Here is a 27,141-nt window from a genome sequence, read left to right on the forward strand (position 1 = left end):
AGGAGCACACAAGGGAGTGTATCGGAAGCTTCAACGTGCGTTTCACCTGCACGACTTCCTCACAAGTACTGCAGCTTTTTTGTAAGTGTTTTATCTCACCCCATAGCTGGATTCACAGCTGTATTATTCAGTACTGATATATAATGTTCTCTATGCTGCTTTCTCATTAGTGCTCATCTAACCCCATATTTGGATACATTTCTAGTAACTGCTGTATAATGTCCTCCATGTTGCTGCTTATTTCTAGTAGAGATTTTATCTCACCTCAGAGCTGGATTCACAGCTGTCCTGTTCAGTAATGATATATACTGTTCTCCATGATGCTGCTTTCTAGTAAGTCTTCATCTCACCCCAGAGCTGGCTTCACAGCTACATTTCTCATTACTGCCGTATAATGTCCTCCATGATGTTGCTTCTTTCTAGTAAGTGTTTATATAACGCCAAAGGTGGATTCACAGAAACACTTCTCATTACCGCTACATAATGTCCTCCATGCTGCTGCTGCATGTGTTTTGTAGAGACAGGAGAGTAGGAATCCTTTGAGTCTTTGTGTGCTGTGTATGGGAGACATCAAAGTTGCTAAATTGTATCCACTAGCTAAGAGGCAACTGAAAATCAATTATTGAGCCTGCAGAGGATGAAGTGTTGAAAATGCAGGATACAAGTGATATAATGGCCCCAAATAATATTGTTCCTCGTGTACACACGGCAGCCAATTCTGTGGTAATTAGTAATGCTACTGTCGTGCAGTATTTATTTACAAATCACGATCATGTGTCGGATTTTGATAAAATATTTACAAATATTGCAAAAAAAAAAGAAAGACAAATAGATGAACGTTCTCCTGATAAAATCGTGTTCTCGGCATCTTCCACATTACACGGTGAGCAGTCTGCGTGTCTGTAGGCAGCATGAACTTTCCTTCTCGTCCTCTGGCATTCATCGCGTCCACACTCTGCTGCTATATTGACATCCGACCAATTCTTCCAGAACAGCCTCCCCGCCGGCCTGACGAGCTTAAAAGCCTGTCTCAGATTGATCTGTTTTTCAGCTGCATCAATTTTTCCTAGGTAGCAGGGATAAAGGGGATGTTCCTGGCAAACAAGAAGACTGACAGCCAGGTAAAGACTTTCATCACGTACAATAAAGGGAGAGACTGGCACCTGCTGCAGGCACCGGACGCTGATCTGCGAGGAAACCCCGTCAACTGCCTACTGGTGAGTGTTACCGGATCAGGGCAGAAGCAAACATCATCATTTGCCTAATTGTGCATGAAACACAAATTGCAATAAAATAAATCTCAAATTATAGGGCTTAAATAATACCGTTATATGGTGCCCAGATGACACTGCTTTCAGATGTCAATGAGGCACCTACTGTACATATTGGTGACTACATAAGATGCTTACATAACTGTAAAATACAAGACATATAATACCACCATATAGTGCCCATATACGACTGCTATTAGATACTTATATAATAGTACAATACAGTGCCTACATAATGCCACCATATAGTGCCCATATAACACTTCTATTAGACACTTACCTAATAGTACAATACAGTGCCTACATAATGCCACCATATAGTGCCCATATATGACTGCTATTACTTATATATCAGTACAATACAGTGCCTACATAATGCCACCATATAGTGCCCATATATGACTGCTATTACTTATATATTAGTACAATACAGTGCCTACATAATGCCACCATATAATGCCCACATAATACTGCTATTGGACACTTACCTAATAGTACAATACAGTGCCTACATAATGCCACCATATAGTGCCCATATATGACTGATATTACTTATATATTAGTACAATACAGTGAATACATAATGCCACCATATAATGCCCATATATGACTGCTATTAGATGCTTAAATAATAGTACAATACAGTGCCTACATAATACCACCATATAGTGCCCATATAACACTTGTATTAGACACTAACCTATTGGACACTTACATAATAGTATAATACAGTGCATACATAATGCCGCCATGCATTGCTGACATTAGATACCTACCTAATACCAACATATAGTGCCCATATAACACTGATATTAGACGCTTACCTAATAGTACAATACATTGCCTACTTAATGCTGCCATCCAGTGCTCATATAAGACTGCTTTTTGATGCTTACACATAATTGTGCCAGCACATTGCCTACATAAAACCACCATGTAGTGCCCACATTAGATGGCTTCCTATTACCACCATATAGTGCCCATATACGACCGCTATTAGACGCTTACATAATAGTACAATACAGTACCTACATAATGCTGCCATGTAGTGCTCATATAAGAGGTCTTCCAAATACCACCTTATAGTGTTCACATAAGTCCTTCTCTTCTGTGTTTTGCATTCTCGGGCCGGCATCCTGGGCGTCTCTTGTGCTTTCCATACCCTGTGACGTCATGCGGTTGCAGGGTCTAGTAGTAAACATAATTGTACAATACCAATCACAACTTACTACAACCATACAGTGTCCTTATAGAACGGCTATAAGATGCTGACATAGTTGTACATTATAGCACTGATATAACAGCATCATAAAGTGGCCGCGTGAGACTACTATAAGAAGCCTACATAGTTGCCTTATAATACACCATATGCCAATAGATGACATAACATGTCATAATGATATAATACCTCCATATAGCATCCATATAGCGCCACTATACTGCACCATGATGTTTGTTCATGACAAGCCACTAAGGAAGAGATTGAGATCCGCGTATGATTGCGGGTGATGTAATGGCAGAGATCCGTACACGCTGGCAGACATTTGCCCCTTTCCCCCCGAGCTATAACCTCTCTCCAAACACCAAAGTGACTTCTTCTGTAAAACTTCTGCTGTCCTTTGCTAATTATCTGTCTGTCTGCAGACTAATGAGGCATTTACAAATGATGTATTCTGCACAAATTACAAGTATCCTTACAAATATCTTATCAAACTGAGAGATGGAGTGTTGTGCTGTTACAGGTCTGGATGGTAATTCTAGGGATTATCTTTACAATTCATCTCCATTTTCCAAAATTTCCAAAATTCTGTCATAATAAATGTCTTATTATTATTTCATTATAACGTTCTGAACTCTGTCTATCTGATGCACAGATCCATATCTCCTGCATAGGCATAAAAGAAATCACACAATTCTGTCTGCCTCCACTAGGTCGCACAGGACCCACCATTGACAATAAGGGATGTCACAGCTCACCTCCTCCTCCTGTACATGATAATAGCTCTATATACAGTAGATAACATAGGATCCACCATTCACAATAGGTGATGTCACAGCTCACCTCCTCCTCCTGTACAATGACTAATAACACCTCTATATACAGTAGATAACACAGGATCCACCATTCACAATAGGTGATATCACAGCTCTCCTCCTCCTCCTGTACAATGACTAATAACACCTCTATATACAGTAGATAACACAGGATCCACCATTCACAATAGGTGATGTCACAGCTCACCTCCTCCTCCTGTACAATGACTAATAACACCTCTATATACAGTAGATAACACAGGATCCACCATTCACAATAGGTGATATCACAGCTCACCTCCTCCTCCTCTCTTCTCAATGAATTTCATCACGAGTAAGGGCGGTTTCCCCATAAATGCATCTTTTTTTTCCATGCTTTCCATGTGTCCTTTCATGTTTTAATGGATTTCCAATAAAAATAACATGTTTTAGACAATTTCCGTATGATGTGATGTATTTTCCTTTTTTCTATGAATTATCTTGTTTCACACATGGCCACTAGATGGCGCAGGGGAGCTGCAGATGATGCCAGCGCGTTAATAGGCCGCTATGATGGCTGCGCTGGTATTACTATTTTTACTATTTTTAGTCTAATGATGAAAATGAAATCCAGGTCATAAAGGTAACTTCCCACTGAGAAAATAATAACAAAAAGCAGAAACGGCTTCAAAAACGACTTTCTGCTTAATAGTAAATATACACAAAGCCGAGAAAAAAATTAAAAAAAAATCACTGTAGATAATTTAGAAATTGTCTCATTATATAGGAAGAGCAAAAGCAAAGGCCGAGTCTGGAAATGCAAAACTGGAATATAGAGGAAAATACTGGGACAGTAAGCACAGACGATGCACGGGCACAGCGCCCCCTCTTATTATATTTCCCTGCAGCTGACCCGTGGCACAGCGCCCCCTCTCATTATATGGCTCTACAGCTGACCCATGGCACAGCGCCCCCTCTTATTATATTTCCCTGCAGCTGACCCGTGGCACAGCGCCCCCTCTCATTATATGGCCCTACAGCTGACCCATGGCACAGCGCCCCCTCTTATTATATTTCCCTGCAGCTGACCCATGGCACAGCGCCCCCTCTCATTAACCCTAGAACGCGCAACCATAGAAATCTACACTTTCACGTACCTGGGGCCTTTTAGGCCTGTGTGCAAATAACATGGAATAACTCAAATAAAAATACTTTTCAAAGTTTATTTGAAATTGCAAAGTAAGGATGCATTCCCACTAGCGGTGCTGGGGTCCGCCAGGAGGGGATCCGTAATGGATCTGACCTCCTGGTGACCCCAGCTAAGGAGCGTACAGATACACTCAGATTTCCTTTCCTGGACAAATATAACAACGCTTTATTTTTTTTTCTCTTGGCTCTGGATGTTCCTGAAAATCTATACCACATCGGATCATAGCTTCCGTAGTTTGCCTTGGCAAGCATTTTGTGTTGCTTCGCTCCATCATGGTAGGCATTAAAAGTACATAGCAAAGTTCCATCAAGAATAGACATCTCTTGTCCTTCCTGTTGGCATGGAATTCTGTATGAGTTTCACTATAAGGGCAATATAAGTATACAGTTCCTCGTTTGTTATATTTTTCCATGTTTTTTTATTTTACTGAAGCGATACGTTTTCCTTCTAAGCTAGTACACAAAACTACCTCATCTACAATATAATTTAAAAAAATATTTACAGAAACCATTTCTTGTAATCACATGTAAACCTAGTACAGGCCTAAAAGGCCCCAGGTATGTGAATATGGGGTATTCCCAAAAAAGAGTTGTTATACCGAAATGCCTGTAACATAAAAATATATGAACAACTGGAAATTACTAACAACTATATACCTGAGGAATACCGAGAGTTTCAGAATTCTAACTAAAGTAATCTTCCAGAAAATAGGAATCAATTAACCTAGCAGGCCTGCGAGGTCCCAGGTACGCGTTCTAGGGTTAAATAGCCCTGCAGCTGACCCATGGCACAGAGCCCCCTCTCATTAAATAGCCCTGCAGCTGACCCATGGCACAGAGCCCCCTCTCATTAAATAGCCCTGCAGCTGACCCATGGCACAGAGCCCCCTCTCATTAAATAACCCTGCAGCTGACCCATGGCACAGAGTCCCCTCTCATTAAATAACCCTGCAGCTGACCCATGGCACAGAGCCCCCTCTCATTAAATAACCCTGCAGCTGACCCATGGCACAGAGCCCCCTCTCATTAGATAGCCCTGCAGCTGACCCATGGCACAGAGCCCCCTCTCATTAGATAGCCCTGCAGCTGACCCATGGCACAGAGCCCCCTCTCATTAAATAGCCCTGCAGCTGACCCATGGCACAGAGCCCCCTCTCATTAAATAGCCCTGCAGCTGACCCATGGCACAGAGCCCCCTCTCATTAAATAACCCTGCAGCTGACCCATGGCACAGCGTCCCCTCTCATTAAATAACCCTGCAGCTGACCCATGGCACAGCGTCCCCTCTCATTAAATAACCCTGCAGCTGACCCATGGCACAGAGCCCCCTCTCATTAAATAGCCCTGCAGCTGACCCATGGCACAGCGTCCCTCTTATTAAATGGCCTGCAGCTGACCCATGGCACAGCGCCCCTCGTGTCCCTTCTGTAGACTCCCACTGTCTGTATACAGTGCAGGCAGCTGGATGTCAGACAGCGCTCTCTTATTTGTCTTACTGGAGCTAAGCTGCCATCTCACACACAATCTATGGATCGCTCCTCTCTTCTACATTAGCAAACACTGGTGCCATAGGCAGACCCCCTTTCCATCACTGTAAACCTAGCCCACCTAATAATAAGTCTTTTTCTTCGTATCACAAAGTAAGTATAAAATAATGCCGCAACACAGTGCACAGTAATAGAAGTGATTCATCTGTCATTACTAGACATTAATATTTCAGGCCACTAGATGGTGCTGTGCCGAGGAGGCAGCTCAGTGGTAGGTTCTGTGCGGCACAAGTTACCGCTATGATGGCTTCTTTTCAGGGAAATCTCTGCGCAGTGATACTTTGTCATTATGGCATCACTTATGTTTGTGTTCTTACCGCATAGTTCTGAATCTCAATGATTTCTGCATAAAACAATATGATGCCACTCATCGGTGATGTCAGAGAGCTTGTAAATGTTGGGAGTTCTGAGTATTCTTATACATGTGATACAGGACAAGTCTTATGTATCATGTGATTAAAAATGGAAATCTGCGCGGCTGATATAATTCTTCCAAGATGGCCGTATATGTCAACTATCGGAGCGCCACCTAGTGGCCGAATCTATACATGACCCTAGTCCAGGATTGCTCATTTTCATGTCTGATATTCTGCATTTTGCTTCTTTTCAGCCATATTGTTCTTTACACCTACACCTGAAGGTGTCCGAGAATCCCTACACCACGGGTAACATCGCCAGCCGAGACACCGCTCCAGGCATCATCGTGGCTTCAGGTACCTGTCACATAGGAATATACTGCAGCAGAGCTGAGTTTGCATTGGGCGCAGTTCATAAACCTCCTGCCTTGTTTCAATCATTTCGCTCCACGCACAAATGAACCTCTTATCCCGATAAATTGTAATTCAGCCGGTGAGGAGGAGTCGCTAAGTCATAGAACAGCAGAGCCGAGTTATGAGACAGGCACCTAAATACAGCAGAGCCGAGCAGGATTTTTAGGAGCACAATTTGGAGGATGTATAGCAGAGCTTAGTGATTAAGCAGAGCTCGGTTAGCCTTGTGTCGATAGAATGTAGCAACCTGCAAGGATGAGAAACGTCCTGAATATTGATGTTCCATTTCTTCACCTGACCTGGCCAAAAAAGGGTGAGGGAAATAGCATCAGTGGAGAAGTCTTGGTGCTAAGGAAGGAGGAAGCAGAGCCCAGCGCTGGAGTCGGGACAGGGGGGAAATATACACACATATACTTCATATCCATTATAAATCTTTGTCTTGGGTGCTAGTATGTTAATTACGATCACAATAATGTCTGTAAAGCGCTGTGGAATTAATGGCGCTATATAAATGAGTAAAATAAATAAAATAAATACAAAAATAAATTATGCATTATTATATCATTCTGGGTGCTGATAGCATTAATGATGCCTACATCCTTTCACACAGAAATAGAAGCACATAAAAAACAACTATCTACGGCCACCACTAGGGGGAGCTCCCTGTATAGAGAGATACATGATAAGATCCTGTCTGCAGCCACCACTAGGGGGAGCTCCCTGTATACAGAGATACATGATAAGATTCTGTCTGCAGCCACCACTAGGGGGAGCTCCCTGTATACAGAGATACATGATAAGATCCTGTCTGCAGCCACCACTAGGGGGAGCTCCCTGTATACAGAGATACATGATAAGATCCTGTCTGCAGACACCACTAGGGGGAGCTCCCTGTATACAGAGATACATGATAAGATCCTGTCTGCAGTCACCACTAGGGAGAGCTCCCTGTATACAGAGAAACATGATAAGATCCTGTCTGCAGCCACCACTAGGGGGAGCTCCCTGTATACAGAGATACATCATAAGATCCTGTCTGCAGCCACCACTAGGGGGAGCTCCCTGTACACAGAGATACATGATAAGATTCTGTCTGCAGTCACCACTAGGGGGAGCTCCCTGTATACAGAGATACATGATAAGATTCTGTCTGCAGCCACCAGTAGGAGGAGCTCCCTGTATACAGAGATACATGATAAGATCCTGTCTGCAGACACCACTAGGGGGAGCTCCCTGTATACAGAGATACATGATAAGCTCCTGTCTGCAGCCACCACTAGGGAGAGCTCCCTGTATACAGAGATACATGATAAGATCCTGTCTGCAGCCACCACTAGGGGGAGCTCCCTGTATACAGAGATACATGATAAGATCCTGTCTGCAGTCACCACTAGGGGGAGCTCCCTGTATACAGAGATACATGATAAGATCTGTTGTGAGTTCCGTTCTCGAACTCCCTCCTGTGGTCATGAATGGTACTTCGGCGAGTTCTGTCTGTGAACTCCCTCTGGTGGCTGTGAGTGGAGCTACCAGCCATTGAGGTGCCTTCCTCACCTGCTCCTCATTTGTTGCTAGACTGGCTGCTCTATTTAACTCCACTCAGATCGTTAGTGTATGCCAGCTGTCGATGTCTTAGAATTGGTTCAGATCTCTCTGGGACCTTTCTGAGGACCTGTCTATTCCAGCAGAAGCTAAGTTCCTGCTAGTTTATTAGTTTCTTATTGTTTTCTTGCTAAATTTCTAATCCAGCTTGTTACCATGATATTGTCTTGCTAGCTGGAAGCTCTGGGGGTGCAAAGTGGCACCACCGCACCGTGAGTCGGTGCGGGGGTCTTTTTGCACACTCTGTGTGGTTATTTGTAGTTTTTTGTGTTGACCGCAAAGATTCCTTTTCTGTCCTCAATCTGTTTAGTTAGACTGGCCTCCTTTGCTGAAACTTATTTCATTCCTGTGTTTGTGTATTCCTCTTAACTCACAGTCAATACTTGTGGAGGGCTGCCTTTACATTTGGGGAATTTCTCTGAGGCAAGGTGAGGCTTTGTTTCCTATCTTTAGGGGTAGTTACCTCTTAGGCTGTGAAGAGACATCTAGGCAGAGTCAGGCACGCTCCACGGCTATTTCTAGTGTGTGTGATAGGAGTAGGGTTTGCGGCCAGCAGAGTTCCCACTTCCCCAGAGCTAGTCCCGATTCCATGTATAACTATCAGGTCATTCCGGGTGCACCTAACCACCAGGTCCATAACAAAGATCCTGTCTGCAGTCACCACTAGGAGGAGCTCCCTGTATACAGAGATACATGATAAGATCCTGTCTGCAGCTATCACTAGGGGGAGCTCCCTGTATACAGAGATACATTATAAGATCCTGTCTGCAGCTATCACTAGGGGGAGCTCCCTGTATACAGAGATACATGATAAGATCCTGTCTGCAGTCACCACTAGGGGGAGCTCCCTGTATACAGAGATACATGATAAGATTCTGTCTGCAGCCACCAGTAGGGGGAGCTCCCTGTATACAGAGATACATGATAAGATCCTGTCTGCAGCCACCAATAGGGGGAGCTCCCTGTATACAGAGATACATGATAAGATCCTGTCTGCAGCCACCACTAGGGGGAGCTCCCTGTATACAGAGATACATGATAAGATTCTGTCTGCAGCCACCACTAGGGGAGCTCCCTGTATACAGAGATACATGATAAGATTCTGTTTGCAGCCACCACTAGGGGGAGCTCCCTGTATACAGAGATACATGATAAGATTCTGTCTGCAGCCACTACTAGGGGGAGCTCCCTGTATACAGAGATACATGGTAAGATTCTGTCTGCAGTCACCACTAGGGGGAGCTCCCTGTATACAGAGATACATGATATAATTCTGTCTGCAGCCACCACTAGGGGGAGCTCCCTGTATACAGAGATTCATGATAAGATCCTGTCTGCAGCCACCACTAGGGGAGCTCCCTGTATACAAAGATACATGATAAGATCCTGTCTGCAGCCACCACTAGGAGGAGCTCCCTGTATACAGAGATACATGATAAGATCCTGACTGCAGTCACCACTAGGGGGAGGTCCCTGTATACAGAGATGCATGATAAGATCCTGTCTGCAGTCACCACTAGGGGGAGCTCCCTGTATACAGAGATACATGATAACATCCTGTCTGCAGTCACCACTAGGGGAAGCTCCCTGCATACAGAGATACATGATAAGATCCTGTCTGCAGTCACCACTAGAGGGAGCTCCCTGTATTCAGCGATACATGATAAGATTCTCTCTGCAGACACCACTAGGGGGAGTTCCCTGCATACAGAGATACATGATAAGATCCTGTCTGCAGCCACCACTAGGGGGAGCTCCCTGTATACAGAGATACATGATAAGATCCTGTCTACAGCCACCACTAGGGGGAGCACCCTGTATACAGAGATACATGATAAGATTCTGTCTGCAGCCACCACTAGGGGGAGCTCCCTGTATACAGAGATACATGATAAGATTCTGTCTGCAGCCACCACTAGGGGGAGCTCCCTGTATTCAGAGATACATGATAAGATCCTGTCTGCAGTCACCACTAGGGGGAGCTCCCTGTATACATAGATACATGATTAGATCCTGTCTGCAGCCACCACTAGGTTGAGCTCCCTGTATACAGAGATACATGATAAGATCCTGTCTGCAGCCACCACTAGGGGAGATCCCTGTATACAGCGATACATGATAAGATCCTCTCTGCAGACACCACTAGGGGGAGCTCCCTGTATACAGAGATACATGATGAGATCCTATCTGCAGACACCACTAGGGGAGCTCCCTGTATACAGAGATACATAAGATCCTGTCTGCAGCCACCACTAGGGGGAGCTCCCTGTATATAGAGATACATGATAAGATTCTGTCTGCAGCCACCACTAGGGGGAGCTCCCTGTATACAGAGATACATTATAAGATCCTGTCTGCAGCCACCACTAGGGGGTGCTCCCTGTATACAGAGATACATGATAAGATCCTGTCTGCAGACACCACTAGGGGAGCTCCCTGTATACAGAGATACATAAGATCCTGTCTGCAGCCACCACTAGGGGGAGCTCCCTGTATACAGAGATACATTATAAGATCCTGTCTGCAGCCACCACTAGGGGGTGCTCCCTGTATACAGAGATACATGATAAGATTCTGTCTGCAGCCACCACTAGGGGGAGCTCCCTGTATACAGAGATACATGATAAGATTCTGTCTGCAGCCACCACTAGGGGGAGCTCCCTGTACACAGAGATACATGATAAGATCCTGTCTGCAGCCACCAATAGGGGGAGCTCCCTGTATACAGAGATACATGATAAGATCCTGTCTGCAGTCACCACTAGGGGGAGCTCCCTGTATACAGAGATACATGATAAGATCCTGTCTGCAGCCACCAATAGGGGGAGCTCCCTGTATACAGAGATACATGATAAGATCCTGTCTGCAGTCACCACTAGGGGGAGCTCCCTGTATACAGAGATACATGATAAGACCCTGCCTGCAGCCACCACTAGGGGGAGCTCCTTGTATACAGAGATACATGATAAGATTCTGTCTGCAGTCACCACTAGGGGGAGCTCCCTGTATACAGAGATACATGATAAGACCCTGCCTGCAGCCACCACTAGGGGGAGCTCCCTGTATACAGAGATACATGATAAGATTCTGTCTGCAGTCACCACTAGGGGGAGCTCCCTGTATACAGAGATACATGATGGGATCCTGTCTGCAGCCACCACTAGGGGGAGTTCCCTGTATGCAGAGATACATGATAAGATCCTGTCTGCAGTCACCACTAGGGGGAGCTCCCTGTATACAGAGATACATGATAAGATTCTGTCTGCAGCCACCACTAGGGGGAGCTCCCTGTATGCAGAGATACATGATAAGATCCTGTCTGCAGTCACCACTAGGGTGAGCTCCCTGTATACAGAGATACATGATAAGATCCTGTCTGCAGTCACCACTAGGGGGAGCTCCCTGTATACAGAGATACATGATAAGATCCTGTCTGCAGTCACCACTAGGGGGAGCTCCCTGTATACAAAGATACATGATAAGATCCTATCTGCAGTCTGAACTAGCGGGAGCTCCCTGTATACAGAGATACATGATAAGATTCTGTCTGCAGTCACCACTAGGGGGAGCTCCCTGTATACAGAGATACATGATAAGATTCTGTCTGCAGTCACCACTAGGGGGAGCTCCCTGTATACAGAGATACATGATAAGATCCTGTCTGCAGCCACCAATAGGGGGAGCTCCCTGTATACAGAGATACATGATAAGATCCTGTCTGCAGTCACCACTAGGGGGAGCTCCCTGTATACAGAGATACATGATAAGACCCTGCCTGCAGCCACCACTAGGGGGAGCTCCCTGTATACAGAGATACATGATAAGATTCTGTCTGCAGTCACCACTAGGGGGAGCTCCCTGTATACAGAGATACATGATAAGACCCTGCCTGCAGCCACCACTAGGGGGAGCTCCCTGTATACAGAGATACATGATAAGATTCTGTCTGCAGTCACCACTAGGGGGAGCTCCCTGTATACAGAGATACATGATGGGATCCTGTCTGCAGCCACCACTAGGGGGAGTTCCCTGTATGCAGAGATACATGATAAGATCCTGTCTGCAGTCACCACTAGGGGGAGCTCCCTGTATACAGAGATACATGATAAGATTCTGTCTGCAGCCACCACTAGGGGGAGCTCCCTGTATACAGAGATACATGATAAGATTCTGTCTGCAGCCACCACTAGGGGAGCTCCCTGTATACAGAGATACATGATAAGATCCTGTCTGCAGTCACCACTAGGGGGAGCTCCCTGTATACAGAGATACATGATAAGATTCTGTCTGCAGTCACCACTAGGGGGAGCTCCCTGTATACAGAGATACATGATAAGATTCTGTCTGCAGCCACCACTAGGGGAGCTCCCTGTATACAGAGATACATGATAAGATCCTGTCTGCAGTCACCACTAGGGGGAGCTCCCTGTATACAGAGATACATGATAAGATTCTGTCTGCAGCCACCACTAGGGGGAGCTCCCTGTATACAGAGATACATGATAATATTCTGTCTGCAGCCACCACTAGGGGGAGCTCCCTGTATACAGAGATACATGATAAGATCCTGTCTGCAGCCACCACTAGGGGGAGCTCCCTGTATACAGAGATACATGATAATATTCTGTCTGCAGCCACCACTAGGGGGAGCTCCCTGTATACAGAGATACATGATAAGATCCTGTCTGCAGCCACCACTAGGGGGAGCTCCCTGTATACAGAGATACATGATAATATTCTGTCTGCAGCCACCACTAGGGGGAGCTCCCTGTATACAGAGATACATGATAAGATCCTGTCTGCAGCCACCACTAGGGGGAGCTCCCTGTATACAGAGACACATGATAAGATCCTGTCTGCAGTCACCACTAGGGGGAGCTCCCTGTATACAGAGATACATGATAAGATCCTGTCTGCAGTCACCACTAGGGGGAGCTCCCTGTATACAGAGACACATGATAAGATCCTGTCTGCAGTCACCACTAGGGGGAGCTCCCTTTACAGGGATTCGATCTGTATTCTGAATTTATATGTGGTGGATATTAATAGTTATACAAATAATCTGCGGTTTGTTTCAGAGAGGCTCAGTATTTGCACTTTTTCAGAGTTAACCTATAATCCATATACGTCCTATCCACATATTCAGATTTACCATGGGATAATATAGTTGTATCTGATGTTGTGGTCCTCTCTTTGTCACACACCGCTCCTTCTCCTAAAATCTTCATGTCTTGTCTCTCCAGGGAACATTGGATCAGAGTTAACCGAGAGTGATGTCAGCATGTTTATTTCCTCGGATGCCGGCAATACGTGGAGACAGGTAAATATAATTGTGACATATGTTGTCTGTAACAAACAGTTCTCCTGTGCTGACCCGGTGAATGACAAGAACTCCGCAGGGCAAGTGATGGCTGTCACCAGCTCCAGACGGAAGCCGCAGAATAATGCCGGGCTGGCGGAAAACTAAACCTAATGAAGACATAGCTGATGTGCAGCCGGGGAATACCAGGGGAAGCGGGGCGGCACTGCGGGGCATCTGTGCATAATATAAGATAACCGAATATATAGAATCCCAACACAATGAGGAGAAAGATGTGACAATCCGAAACTGTTAGTGGGGAAATCACAAATAAATTCTAGGAAAGGTGGAGATAGAAGATAGATAGATAGATAGATAGATAGATAGATAGATAGATAGATAGATAGATAGATAGATAGATAGATAGATAGATAGATAGATAGATAATAGATGGATACAGTTGTGCTCAAAAGTTTACATACCCCGGCAGAATTTTTGCTTTCTTGGCCTTTTTTCAGAGAATATGAATGATAACAACAAAACTTTTCCTGCACTTATGGTTAGTGGTTGGGTGAAGCCATTTATTGTCAAACTACTGTGTTTTATCTTTTTAAATCATAATGACAACTCAAAACATCCAAATGACCCTGATCAAAAGTTCACATCCCCTGGTGATTTTGGCCTGATAACATGCACAGAAGTTGACACTAATGGGTGTGAATGGCTACTAAAGGTAACGTCCTCACCGGTGACCTGTCTGCTTGTAATCAGTGTGTGCATAAAAGCTGAGTGAGTTTCTGGGATCCAGACAGACTCTTGCATCTTTCATCCAGCCACTATTGTTTCTGGATTGTGAGTCATGGAGAAAGCAAAACAATTGTCAGCGGATCTACGGGAAAAGGTAGTTGAAATGTATAAAACAGGAAAGGGATACAAAAAGATATCCAAGGAATTGATAATGCCAGTCAGCAGTGTTCACACTGTGATTAACAAATGGAAAATCAGGGGCTCTGTAAAAACAAAACCACGGTCAGGTAGACTAACAAAAAGTTGTGTCGTCCACAACTGCCAGGAAAATTGTCCGGGATGCAAAGAAAAACCCACAAATAACATCAGCTGAAATACAGGACTCTCTGATAACTAACGGTGTGGCTGTTTCAAGATGCACATTAAGGAGGCACTTGAAGAAAAATGGGCTGCATGGTCAAGTCGCCAGAAGAAAGCCATTACTGCACAAATGCCACAAAGTATCTCGCCTACACTACACAAAACAGCACAGAGACAAGCCTCAAAACTTCTGGAACAAGGTAATTTAGACTGATGAGACCAAAATTGAACTTTTTGGCCACAACCATAAATGTTACATTTGGAGAGAGGTCAACAAGGCCTATGATAAAAGGAACACCATTCCTACTGTAAAGCACAGAGGTGGATCACTGATGTTTTAGGGATGTGTGAGCTACAAGGCACAGGAAACTTGGTCAAAGTTGAAGGAATGATGAATGCAGCACATTATCAGCAAATACTGGAGGCAAATTTACACTCATCAGCCCAGAAGCTGCGCATGGGACGTACTTGGACGTTCCAAAATGATAATGATCCAAAACACAAGGACAAGTCGACCTGTCATTGGCTACAGCAGAACAAAGTGAAGGTTCTGGAGTGGCCATCACAGTCTCCTGACCTCAATATCATTGAGCCCCTCTGGGGAGATTTCAAGCGCGCAGTTCATGCTAGACAGCCCAGGAATTTACAGGAACTGGAGGCTTTTTGCCAAGAAAAGTGGGCAGCTTTACCATCCGAGAAAATAAGGAACCTCATCCATAACTACCACAAAAGACTTCAAGCTGTCATTGATGTTAGAGAGGGCAATACACGGTATTAAGAAATGGGGTATGTGAACTTTTGATCAGGGTCATTTGGATGTTTTGGGTTGTCATTATGATTTAAAAAGATAAAACACAGTAGTTTGACAATAAATGGCTTCACCCAACCACTGACCATGAGTGGTGAAAAAGTTTTGGTGTTATCATTCATATTCTCTGAAAAAAGGCCAAGAAAGCCAAAATTCTGCCGGGGTATGTAAACTTTTGAGCAGAACTGTAGATAGATAGATAAATAGATAATAGATAAATGATAGATGGGTAGATAATTGATAGATAGATAGATAAATACTCTTCCATATTTCATCTCAATTACTTAGGGTCCTCAGCAGAGGATCGTACACTGATTTGCCATAAATGGTTTTTTATTTTTCCACTTTTTTGCCTGCGGCTTCTCCCAGATTCCACCTGATAGTCTTCTGAGCGTCTGCAGATCACATGAACGGTGAAGCCTCGCGCTGCGTCTCTTTGAACTTTGCAGAGAACATGAATTGTTTGATATCGATGCTGTCTGCTACAATGTATCTCCTCTGTTTACTCTTTTTGAAACTTATTGTATCATTTAGATCTTTGAAGAGGAGCACAGTGTCTTGTACCTGGATCAAGGAGGAGTTCTGGTGGCCATGAAGCACACCTCTCTCCCCATCCGCCATCTCTGGTAGGGAGAAATGTGGGAAATCTAATGTCAAAATAGTGATGAGTAACTCCGCTGCCAGACACCTATGTGCATACAACATGACCTATGTTACAAATACTGCAAGTTATGTATCTTGCATTGATATTCAGTTACATTGTGGCTCCGATCACTTCCAAAGCTGCATCCCCAATACCACTATTTGCAATACCCCTCAGAGTTTTGCTGAGCAATATTCCGTTTAGAGGGTTATCGAGTTACCACAATGCAATATACTCATTTTCATAAACGTTTGCAGAAGTTCCATTTGCAGGATCGTCATATACAATACTGAACTGGTGGAAGTTTTGCGCTCATGTCATAATGAGATTCATCTCTTCTGTTCTACATAAAGGAAATAAACCATCATTTTAATATTTTAAATTCTGCACCTTTCCAAATACTTTGCCTGACTTTTCTTGATCCCAGCTCGATACCTTGCACAATAACTGATCGTTTCCAGAACTGCATTAATCACTGCTTTAAGATTCACTGTTTGTACTTAACATTTGACTAAAACAAAATATGAAAAACAATGTGCAAAATCTGCAAATTATAAACTTACCTACAGATCAGGATTGTTTAGCATTGTACTGATAGATTTACAGTCACTAAACATGCCAGTCCTCCTCTGACCAGTTACTGTGGCCAGCTGATCCGCTGTGCATGATGTGGGTGCCCAGTGTTTCAGCTCCCCTGGCTGCTTGGCTCCTCTTGTCTGTGTTGCTTCACACAGGAGTTCTGCAGAGCCAACTGCTCTGCCCCCTAGCATACACCAGACTGATACTGACTCTGACCCTGACACACCCAAACCCTATACTGCAAGAATTTTAACTGGGATCTGTGGCCTTCAACCACATGGCATCAAACGGACTGCACGACTACCATCCTGCAGTCTGTTTCAAAATACAAAAACCCCAGAGCAGGTTTTCCCAACCCTGCCTTGGACACTAACATGCCCAAAACTAACACTTATTTTTAGTCTGCATTGCCATCACAGCTACGCCTGTGTCTGCAAAGCACTCTCATGGTGTCCATACTCCTCTGTGCACATCCTGGGGGGGAACACACAGCGACCCCTACCTGTGACAATGCACCCCCAAGGCCTCAATACACCTCCGTGCGCATCCTGGAGAGAACATACAGCGACCCCTACCTGTAACACCGGTAAGTGGCTCACACATGGTACTAATAAGAGTGGAGCCACTGCCTGATCCAGGAGGGCTATGGCAGAGCACAGGAGGCTTTGTAGAAGCTGGAGCGGCATCTTATTGACTATTGGACAGGGCCAAAAGATGGGGCCACGACTCAACATTGGAACTTGAAGAGGAAGGTAACCGAGGCCTTTATAATCAAAGTTATACTTAGTCTTTCCTTCGCCCAGGGCAAAGATTAATTTTTCTTGCATAGTCCTGTTTCTAAATACTGTGACCAAGGCAGAGTGACTTGTTGGGACCTTTGCCGGCACATAACTCAGACGCCCATAGTTATGCCATGCGCTATTGAATTCTTGTCAACAGATGTGACCTGTAGAAATGGAGAAGTCCGCACTGCAGAACGCCGTGCAACATGTCAATTGTCTGCAGGTGGCAGGTGCAAGTTAAACTTTTAATTAGTTAGGAGACCTAAGACTCCATCATCCGTTTCCTTTCTTTTCGGTTAAGCATTCAACACAAAAGTGTCAATCAAACCATGCAGAAAAGTTCTGGTAGGAGCTCTCATCTTCTTCCGCCCGCTCCTCTTTGTGCCGAGTTCCTCGACTACCTTATGTTTGGAAAGAAACCTTATTAGTTTTTTTTATTTCTGGCATAAAAGAAAAGCAATACAGATCTCGTAGGGAGACGAGAGAAGCCTCCAGGGTTCTTGTACGCACCACGTAATCTAATCAAATACCTCATCCATTATATGCACATAATAAGGCGAGGACTTGCCGCTTGATGTAGTTTTTGCTTTTTTTTCATATTTGACACCAGGAGAATTTTCTGAACGTGTTGGCACAAAACTCAAGAAGCCGTCACTTTTAGAGTAGGTCAACAGTCAACTTTTTCAATAAAATCCTTCCGTGCCTTTCATCAATCATTTCTCTCGGAGGCTCCTAACTTTTTGTAGGAAGAAGCATCTTTAATAGTGAGGAACTAGAAACTTCTTTACAAAGTATGTGACTCACTTACTAAAAGAGGACAGAGTCATGGTGAGATTAAGGGGAGGGTGCACTCATTTTTCCACTGGGTTGATGTAGTCATTGAAAAAAAGCAATTATGTGTATTAGCGACTGTTGTGTACATACCAGTCTGGCATGGTTAGCAACAGATGAGATACAATGTATTCGTCCTCCTGTAAAACATGAGTTTGGGGTGGACTAGGGGGCTTCCTAATGAGTGCCACATGCCAGCGCTTTGGTCGCCCCATTCTCCTACACTGGTATTTTCACCAGGTGGTACATAGTCTGTAGATAGTAGATGGGGGCTCAATTCTGTCCTGGGTGTCCAACAGCAGCTCCAAGAAACAACCGTCAGTTACAACCAGATGGTCGGCCTGACCTGAGGACCAGGAACCGCATCCAGCCCTCCAAGGGAAGAGTCACAAAAACTGCAAATATTGTAGAGGAGGCAGAGGATGCTTGAAGGTAGGGAAGACTTGTCATAGAGCAGGCAGAATAGGACAGAGGGAAGCACATTGGGGGAAGAAGGTGACACTTGGTCATGATTGTAGTGAAACGTTGTTCAAGATGTGGAGTAAAGACCCAAAGGATTGGAAGAGCAAAAAGATCGAGGGATTGTAGAAAAATGCTGAAAAATGGTGCAAGAAAGCAGAGCTGTTGCAGAGATTCTAGATTTTCATGGATTGCTGAGGAGCCAGAGTAGACATAAGACCTCCAAGAAGGTGCAGATAAATACTTAAAGATACTGAGGGTCTCGTGGCTGGTGGGCTTTCACAGTTACCAAACCTACTGAGCTAACATGGCTAGAGAACTGGTGGAGGAGCCACTGCTGAAAATTGGAAGGAGGAAGAAACACAACTGGAGAGACGGGAAGATGGAGATTATAGAAGGTCACTTGGGGCAGTGGGTCAGGTGGATGCTTCCCAGTCCAAGATTTGAACAGATATACATCTGCAACTTCTCCATGTGGAGCTGAGGAATCAGTGGAAACCCCAAGGATGGGATTGTCATCCATAAAGTCGTCAGATCACTTTGGTGTCCTGGTCAATTGATCCTGATTAACGGCTGGTTAGTCTTGAGTTGTCAGATAATGTACGGAGGGACATCTACATCCTGAGTACTCAGTAGCTGCTCTGTTTATTAAGCAACATGCAGGTAGACATAAGTATTAAGGTAAAAAACAGGTGTCTGAGTGTTTTACCTCCACAACATCCATGGGCCGCAAGTGCTTTCCACTGAGGGACACACCGCACTGCAACATGTTAGTTAGCCATAACATTAAAACCACCTACCTAGTGTGTAGGTCCATTCATGCCCCCAAAACAGCTCTGAACTTTCAAAGCCTGGATTCAACAAGCCCTCTGAAGGTGGATGATTGAAGCCCTTAAAGTTGTTGGTTCGGCATCAATGGATCGCTTTGAAACCTGGGGAATTTGGAGACAAGTCATTGCCCTTGCACCAACACTGTAATGGTGCCTGTCATTACCATCAAAAACATAACAAGCCATTGAAAAGTCTACAATACGAAACATACCCAAGATCCATAAAGCCCTAAAGTAGGGCGACTTACAGAAGCGTAATACCTGAGAAAGCCTCATGTTTACAGCAGAAGTAATAAAGACCAGACTACGGTTCTCGATACGGCCGAAAAGCCCTTCTGACAGATAAGTAGTCACCAGTATTATAACTGGCACATGGTTGGAGGCGGTCAGAGATGATGATGGATCCACCATCGGTTACCGTCATCTGCATGTATAGTAGATAACCGTAGGCCACTGGTGCTAGATGTCCAACCGGATTTTAGATTTTAGAAAAAACTTTTTGACAATGAAGGTGATGAATGAGTGGAACAGGCAGCCACAAGAGGTAGTTTTAATTTTCAGAGTGCTAGGCAGCTGTTTAGAAGAACCCATGGCTGCATTTTTTGCACAAGTTTACAGGAGGCTGAGCTTTTCTAAATCTGGGAAATTTGCATCACCTGGCCTTTCCTAATGATGATGGTGAATAAGCCATAACCCTAACAGACTAATTTAGGTCTGAAACCTTGGTCAAAGTTATCTGAGCACATAAAAAATATTTATATACAGTATGTACAGTATATTGTAAGAAGGCCACATAGGCGATGGGAGGTATGTGTCACAGGCTGCTCTCGGTGATATAACCCGGAGTATTTTCTCTGGTGCATGAAAACACTAAGAGGTTCGTTTGGTGCACCTGGGACTGGGACATACCTCACTTCTGGGTGTGGTTAACAGCCTACGTAATGGAGGCTGTTGTTTGGCACATGGTTTGTGTGTTGGGAGGGAGAAGGCCTCCTGTGAGTTTTTCTAGTACTGGACACTAACCAAGCCTGTGTGCCCACAGGCCAGGCGGAACAGAGCCCTGCTATGGACAAATGTATTTTGTTTGTCTGGCTGTTTATTTTCTGTTTTGCTACTGGGTTTATGAAGTAATAAACCCACATGAACTTTTAAAGAAACAAGCCTCCCGTTTTCCAAAGTGAGTAAAACCCGTATAATATATATATACAGCTCTGGCAAAAAATTAAGACACCACCACATCCAAACCCTGTCATGGGCAGCCCAATCTCCAGACCTGAACCCCATTGAAAACCTCCGGAATGTAGTCAAGAGGATGATGGATAGTCACAAGCCATCAAACAAAGAGGAACGGCTGACATTTTTGCGCCAGGAGCGGTGTGAAAGACTGGTGGAAAGCATGCCAAGAAAGCATGAAAGCTGTGATTAAAAATCATGGTTATTCCACAAAATATTGATTTCTGAACTCTTCCTGAGTTACAACATTAGTATTGTTTCTAAATGATTATGAACTTGTTTTCTTTGCATTATTTGAGATCAGAAAGCACTGTTTTGTTTTGTTTTATTTTGACCATTTTTCTTTGTCATACAAAAAAACTAATTATATTGCTTGGAAATCCAGAGACATGTTGTCAGAAGTTTATAGAACTAAAGAACAATTTACATTTTACTATAAAGAGAACAATCAGACAAACTGGACATTTTGCAGTGGTCTCTTATTTTGTGCCAGAGCTGTATATTGTAGGGGGTTTACTCAATTTGGGTGCAATGGGAGGAAAACAGGAGGCTTGTTCCTTTTAAAAAAAGAAAATATACAGTGCTCAAAAAAATAAAGGGAACACTTAAAGAACAGAATATAACTCCAAGTAAATCAAACTTCTGTGAAATCAAACTGTCCACTTAGGAAGCAACACTGACTGACAATCAATCTCACATGCTGTTGAGCAAATGGAATAGAAAACAGATGGAAATTATTGGCAATTATCAAGACCCCCTCAATAAAGGAGTGGTTCTGCAGGTGGGGACCACAGACCACATCTCAGTACCAATGCTTTCTGGCTGATGTTTTGGTCACCTTTGAATGTTGGTTGTGCTTTCACAGTCATGGTAGTATGAGACGGACTCTACAACCCACACAAGTGGCTCAGGTAGTGCAGCTCATCCAGGATGGCACATCAATGCGAGCTGTGGCAAGAAGGTTTGCTGTGTCTGTCAGTGTAGTGTCCAGAGGCTGGAGGCGCTACCAGGAGACAGGCCAGTACACCAGGAGACGTGGAGGGGGCCGTAGGAGGGCAACAACCCAGCAGCAGGACCGCTACCTCAGCCTTAGTGCAAGGAGGAACAGGAGGAGCACTGCCAGAGCCCTGCAAAATGACCTCCAGCAGGCCACAAATGTGCATGTGTCTGCACAAATGGTTAGAAACTGACTCCATGAGGATGGTCTGAGTGCCCGACGTCCACAGATGGGGGTTGTGCTCACAGCCCAACACCGTGCAGGATGCTTGGCATTTGCCACAGAACACCAGGATTGGCAGATTCGCCACTGGCACCCTGTGCTCTTCACAGATGAAAGCAGGTTCACACTGAGCACATGTGACAGACGTGACAGAGTCTGGAGACTCCGTGGAGAGCGATCTGCTGCCTGCAACATCCTTCAGCATGACCGGTTTGGCAGTGGGTCAGTAATGGTGTGGGGAGGCATTTCTTTGGAGGGCCGCACAGCCCTCCATGTGCTCGCCAGAGGTAGCCTGACTGCCATTAGGTACCGAGATGAGATCCTCAGACCCCTTGTGAGACCATATGCTGGTGCGGTTGGCCCTGGGTTCCTCCTAATGCAGGACAATGCCAGACCTCATGTTGCTGGAGAATGTCAGCAGTTCCTGCAGGATGAAGACATTGAAGCTATGGACTGGCCGCCCGTTGGCGGATGCTTTAGTCCAGGTCTGGGAGGAGATCCCTCAGGAGACCATCCGCCGCCTCATCAGAAGCATGCCCAGGCATTGTAGGGAGGTCATACAGGCATGTGAATGTCACACACACTACTGAGAATCTTTTCCTTGTCAAGAGGCATTTCCACTGAAGTTGGATCAGCCTGTAATTTGATTTTCCACTTTGATTTTGAGTATCATTCCAAATCCAGACCTCCATGGGATATTCATTTTGATTTTCATTGAAAATTGTTATGTTTTATTGTTCTGATCACATTCCACTATGCAATGAAAAAAAATTTGCAACTGGAATATTTCATTCAGAGATACCTAGGATGTGGTATTTTAGTGTTCCCTTTATTTGTTTGAGCAGTGTATATATAATTTCTTAAAATGCAAATAAATTCTGCAATTTGTAACTTCCTTAAGTGTTCATAATAACAGTAATTTTGACCAGAGGTCCCCACACTTTTACATGCCACTGTATATACTTTACATCTGGTTATTATGTTACATATTGATATATTACATCCTTCATATTACTTATACTCTGTCCTGAAAGTTGAACAATACTTTTCAAAATGCAAAAACATTGGACATCACATCACCAAGTTTTTTTTTACCACTTTCGGGTTTAGCGCTTATACAGAAATATCTATTTTGATGACGTAACGCCATGTTTCCTTTTAAACCTTAAACCGATATTTTAGATTCTTTGTTTTGCTTGTTTCCTATTTCAGGCTAAGTTTTGATGAAGGTAGATCCTGGAGTAAATATACCTTCACATCCAATCCTCTGTTTGTGGACGGTGTTCTGGGAGAACCGGGAGAAGAGACATTAATTATGACGTATGTTTAGAATTTCAAGTAGATTTTTTTTTTATTCTATTTTCATGGTATCACTGTTTTTTGTTTTTTTTTAATCTCCATGTTGAGTGCACAAAGATCCTTTCTGTATTATCTGCACAGACTGCGAGTTTCACGGCAGCTGCAGTGATTTAATGGGCAGTAAAGTGTCCATAAACTATTGCAGTCTCTAGTAATAAACGGAACACAGTGCCCTCCAAACACCTGGAAATGAGAAGAGAGCAGCATGCAGAGCCTGATGTGTGAATGTATTATAAGTGTATGTATTACTATCCGGACTTATCTAAATCTCCAGCATTTCACCAGACCAGTCATTAGCATCTAACAATAGTGAGGTGACTCTGTGCATTCTGCCCCAGGATGCACAGCAAAGTTGGCAAGTGACCTACAGAAAGCAGGAAGCAGTCTAGTGTGTGTCCTCTAGTGGCCAGTATGAAAACTGCATTATCTATTGATTGTTATATGGAAACAAGTTCCGCATAAATAAAATGAAAAATAAAAATCTTTAAAAGAATATATAATTTTCTGATTGTTATGGTGGCTGTAACCTGGATCCAAAAAGGGGCCCAATTTTTATTTATTCTATATTTGAAAAAATAAATAAAAATTGGGCCCCTTATTTGATCGAGGTTACAACCACCATAACAATTAGAAAATTATATATTCTTTTAATGTTTATAAAGATTTTTATTTTTCATTCTATTTATACTTGTTTCCACATAAAAATCAATACATAATGTAGTTTTCATACTGTCTACTAGAGGACACACACTAGACTGCTTCCTGCTTTCTGTAGGCCACTTGCCAACTTTGCTGTGTATCCTGGGGCAGAATGCACAGAGTCACCTCACTATCGTTAGATGCTAATACTGGTCTGGTGAAGTGCTGGAGATTTAGATAAGTCCGGATAGTAATACATACACTAATAATACATTCACACATCAGGCTCTGTATGCTGCTCTCTTCTCATTTCCAGGTGTTATTAGGTTCATACTAAGAAATTCCAAGAATCTAATAATGTCTATACTATGTTAGTGCCTTTGATAAGGGTGGATCTTTCCTGAGCTACACAATATGTATTACTATAAATTACAAGAAAAATATTTGGAATTGTGAGTCCTCAGTGGTTGATACCTTTTAATGGCTAACTGAAAAGATGGTAACAAATTGCAAGCTTTCGAGACTACTCAGGCCTCTTCATCAGGCATAGACTAAAGCAAATTCTGAATAATCACATATGTATACACAACACAGCACATAACTGTCACTATGGGAGAGTGATAAACAGTTGTGTCCATAAATATTGGAACAGTTCGTAGATAAGGAGTGAATGTTTTATTGTCCTCTGATTGGGGTCTGGTTCTGTGTTGTGATGCCCCCACAAGATCTAAAGTGCAAATTCCTTAATTGATGTAAAAAGACATAAATCCATGAGACACATTCATTCCTGCACTGAGAGTGTCAAAGGTTGTCATAAGTTTATGCTCCCAGATTCTCCTATAAAGTTTTAAGTAGCATAATAACAGAGTGGACTATGAGTTCCTTTAAAAGGAAATCCAGTAATTTCACCACCCCTGAAAATGCCTTTTTTCATGGGGGAAACAATTTAACTTGATCACAGACTCATTTCACATAGGAATAGACAACCCCAAGTCCAAAAAAGTTGGCCCATCTGTGTAAAATATAAAGAAAACTAGAATACAATGGTCTTATCGCCATATTTTATTCACAGCGTAATACTGAACAGATCAGAAGTTGAATTTTGGCCTTTTTTAATTTGTTAAAAATTAACTTTTAATTTAAAATTAAATTTAAATTTAAAAAAACTTTTGTCATCAGCTCCTGTCAAAACATTTGCTATCAAGATGAGGATGGACATGTAAGTGTTATTAATTAAAAAGAGCTGGAGGATCGGTTTTCAGCTAAGTCACATGACTAAATAAAAAAGAATGTGTGAGAGAGAGGCAGAGTCTCAGATGTAAAGACGTAAAGATGGTAAAAATCATCTGTGATCACAGGTCTCCATGCAATTCACAAATGTAAGTGACAAATCTATCATGTAAAGAAGAAGCCAAATATCAACACAATCCAGAAATGCTGCTGTTTTCTCTGGGCCAAAGATCACTGCAAATGGAAGGGAGCAAAATGGAGAACTGTCCTGTGGTCGGATGATCGAAAATGTGATTTTTTTTTAATGGAAACCATGGATGCTGTGTCCTGTAGACTCAAGAACAAAGGGACCATCCCACTTGTTATCAAGGAGAGGGACCATCCAGCTTGTTACCAGCGCACAGTTCTGCATCTCTGATGTATGGGGGCAGATGACACATGAAAGTCGCCATCAATGCAGCTCATTATATAGAGGTGTTACAACAACATCTGCTCCATGCAGACAAAGTCTATTTTAGGGAAGGCTGTAAATATTTCAGCAAGACAATGGTAAACCACAGCCTGCATCCATCACAGTAGCACAGAAAAAAAGTTCAGGTGATGAAGTAGCTATCTGCAGTGGGCTTACCCGTGGAGGAGAATGGCTAAGTGGCCACCTGGTTTCCGCTAGAGCTCTTGATGGTGGAGTCGAGCTTGAGCTGCCAGGTACCACTACAATGGTAGTCTTCAGTACTTCGGCAGCTGACAGTCAGTATTGCAGACACAGACTTGGAGAACAATGTAGGAATGGATATTAATGCAGGTTCATACAGTGCGAATCCTGGAACACTTGAAAGGATGGTCACTGGTTCAGGCTCAGACACTGCCGGAGCGGCTTCAGGCTCAGACAGCGCCGGAGCGGCTTCAGGCTCAGACACCGCCGGAGTGGCTTCAGGCTCAGACATCGCCGGAGCGGCTTCAGGCTCAGACACCGCCGGAGCGGCTTCAGGCTCAGACATCGCCGGAGCGGCTTCAGGCATAGACATCGCCGGAGCGGCTTCAGGCATAGACACCGCCGGAGTGGCTTCAGGCATAGACATCGCCGGAGCGGCTTCAGGCATAGACACCGCCGGAGCGGCTTCAGGCTCAGACTATAACCAAAGTGGTTTCAAGCTCAGGTAACGCCGAAGCGGTTTCAGGTTTCGGTAACATGAATATCAGAAACAGGTTTGGGTTCAGACTAGGCGAGTTCAGCAACAGGTTCAGCTTCTAACAGAATAGGTTCAGGAACAGGATCATCAGGAATAGGTTTAGGGACCTGATAACTAACTAGGAAGGACCAACTTTAACTAACACTAAAGATGGAGTTGTAAAGGCACCTCCCTCCAGGGAAGCTTTCCTTAAATTCCGCCAGGGACTTGTGCAAGAGCTGAAAACTGCAACAGAACAAAGAGACACAGCCGTGGCAGGGGGTATGTCGACGTCCCTGCTGGAAGAAGGTAGAGGGAACATGCAGGGACGCCGGCATCAGCGTTACAGGTGTACTCGGGCACAAATTTTTTAAGATTTGTTGCTGCCAATTTCTAAACAATTTAATATTTTTAAATGAAATGGAAAAATGTCCAACGTTCAACTTTTGCTCTCTGTCCTATGTTCTGTGTGAGTAAAATGTAGAAGTTTTCCTGATTATTGCATTCTTCCTTTCTTTACACAACGGCCCTACGTTTTGGGA

At 43.8% G+C, this 27,141-nt stretch overlaps 1 protein-coding gene across 3 annotated transcripts in view; it reads left to right on the top strand.

Annotated features, from left to right (window-relative positions):
- The window catches only part of SORCS1 (sortilin related VPS10 domain containing receptor 1), a 702,133-nt gene that overhangs the window by 536,547 nt on the left and 138,445 nt on the right, over positions 1–27,141 (top strand). For all 3 annotated transcript variants that reach the window (XM_077258071.1, XM_077258072.1, XM_077258073.1), the window contains exons 10-14: positions 1,071–1,217; positions 6,651–6,753; positions 13,656–13,732; positions 16,161–16,252; positions 23,415–23,522. In XM_077258071.1, coding sequence (XP_077114186.1) covers positions 1,071–1,217; positions 6,651–6,753; positions 13,656–13,732; positions 16,161–16,252; positions 23,415–23,522 — 527 coding nt within the window. The remainder of the gene's footprint in view (positions 1–1,070; positions 1,218–6,650; positions 6,754–13,655; positions 13,733–16,160; positions 16,253–23,414; positions 23,523–27,141) is intronic.

The sequence above is a fragment of the Ranitomeya variabilis genome, chromosome 4 (assembly GCF_051348905.1).
Source record: "Ranitomeya variabilis isolate aRanVar5 chromosome 4, aRanVar5.hap1, whole genome shotgun sequence".
In the NCBI taxonomy this organism is placed as follows: domain Eukaryota; kingdom Metazoa; phylum Chordata; class Amphibia; order Anura; family Dendrobatidae; genus Ranitomeya; species Ranitomeya variabilis.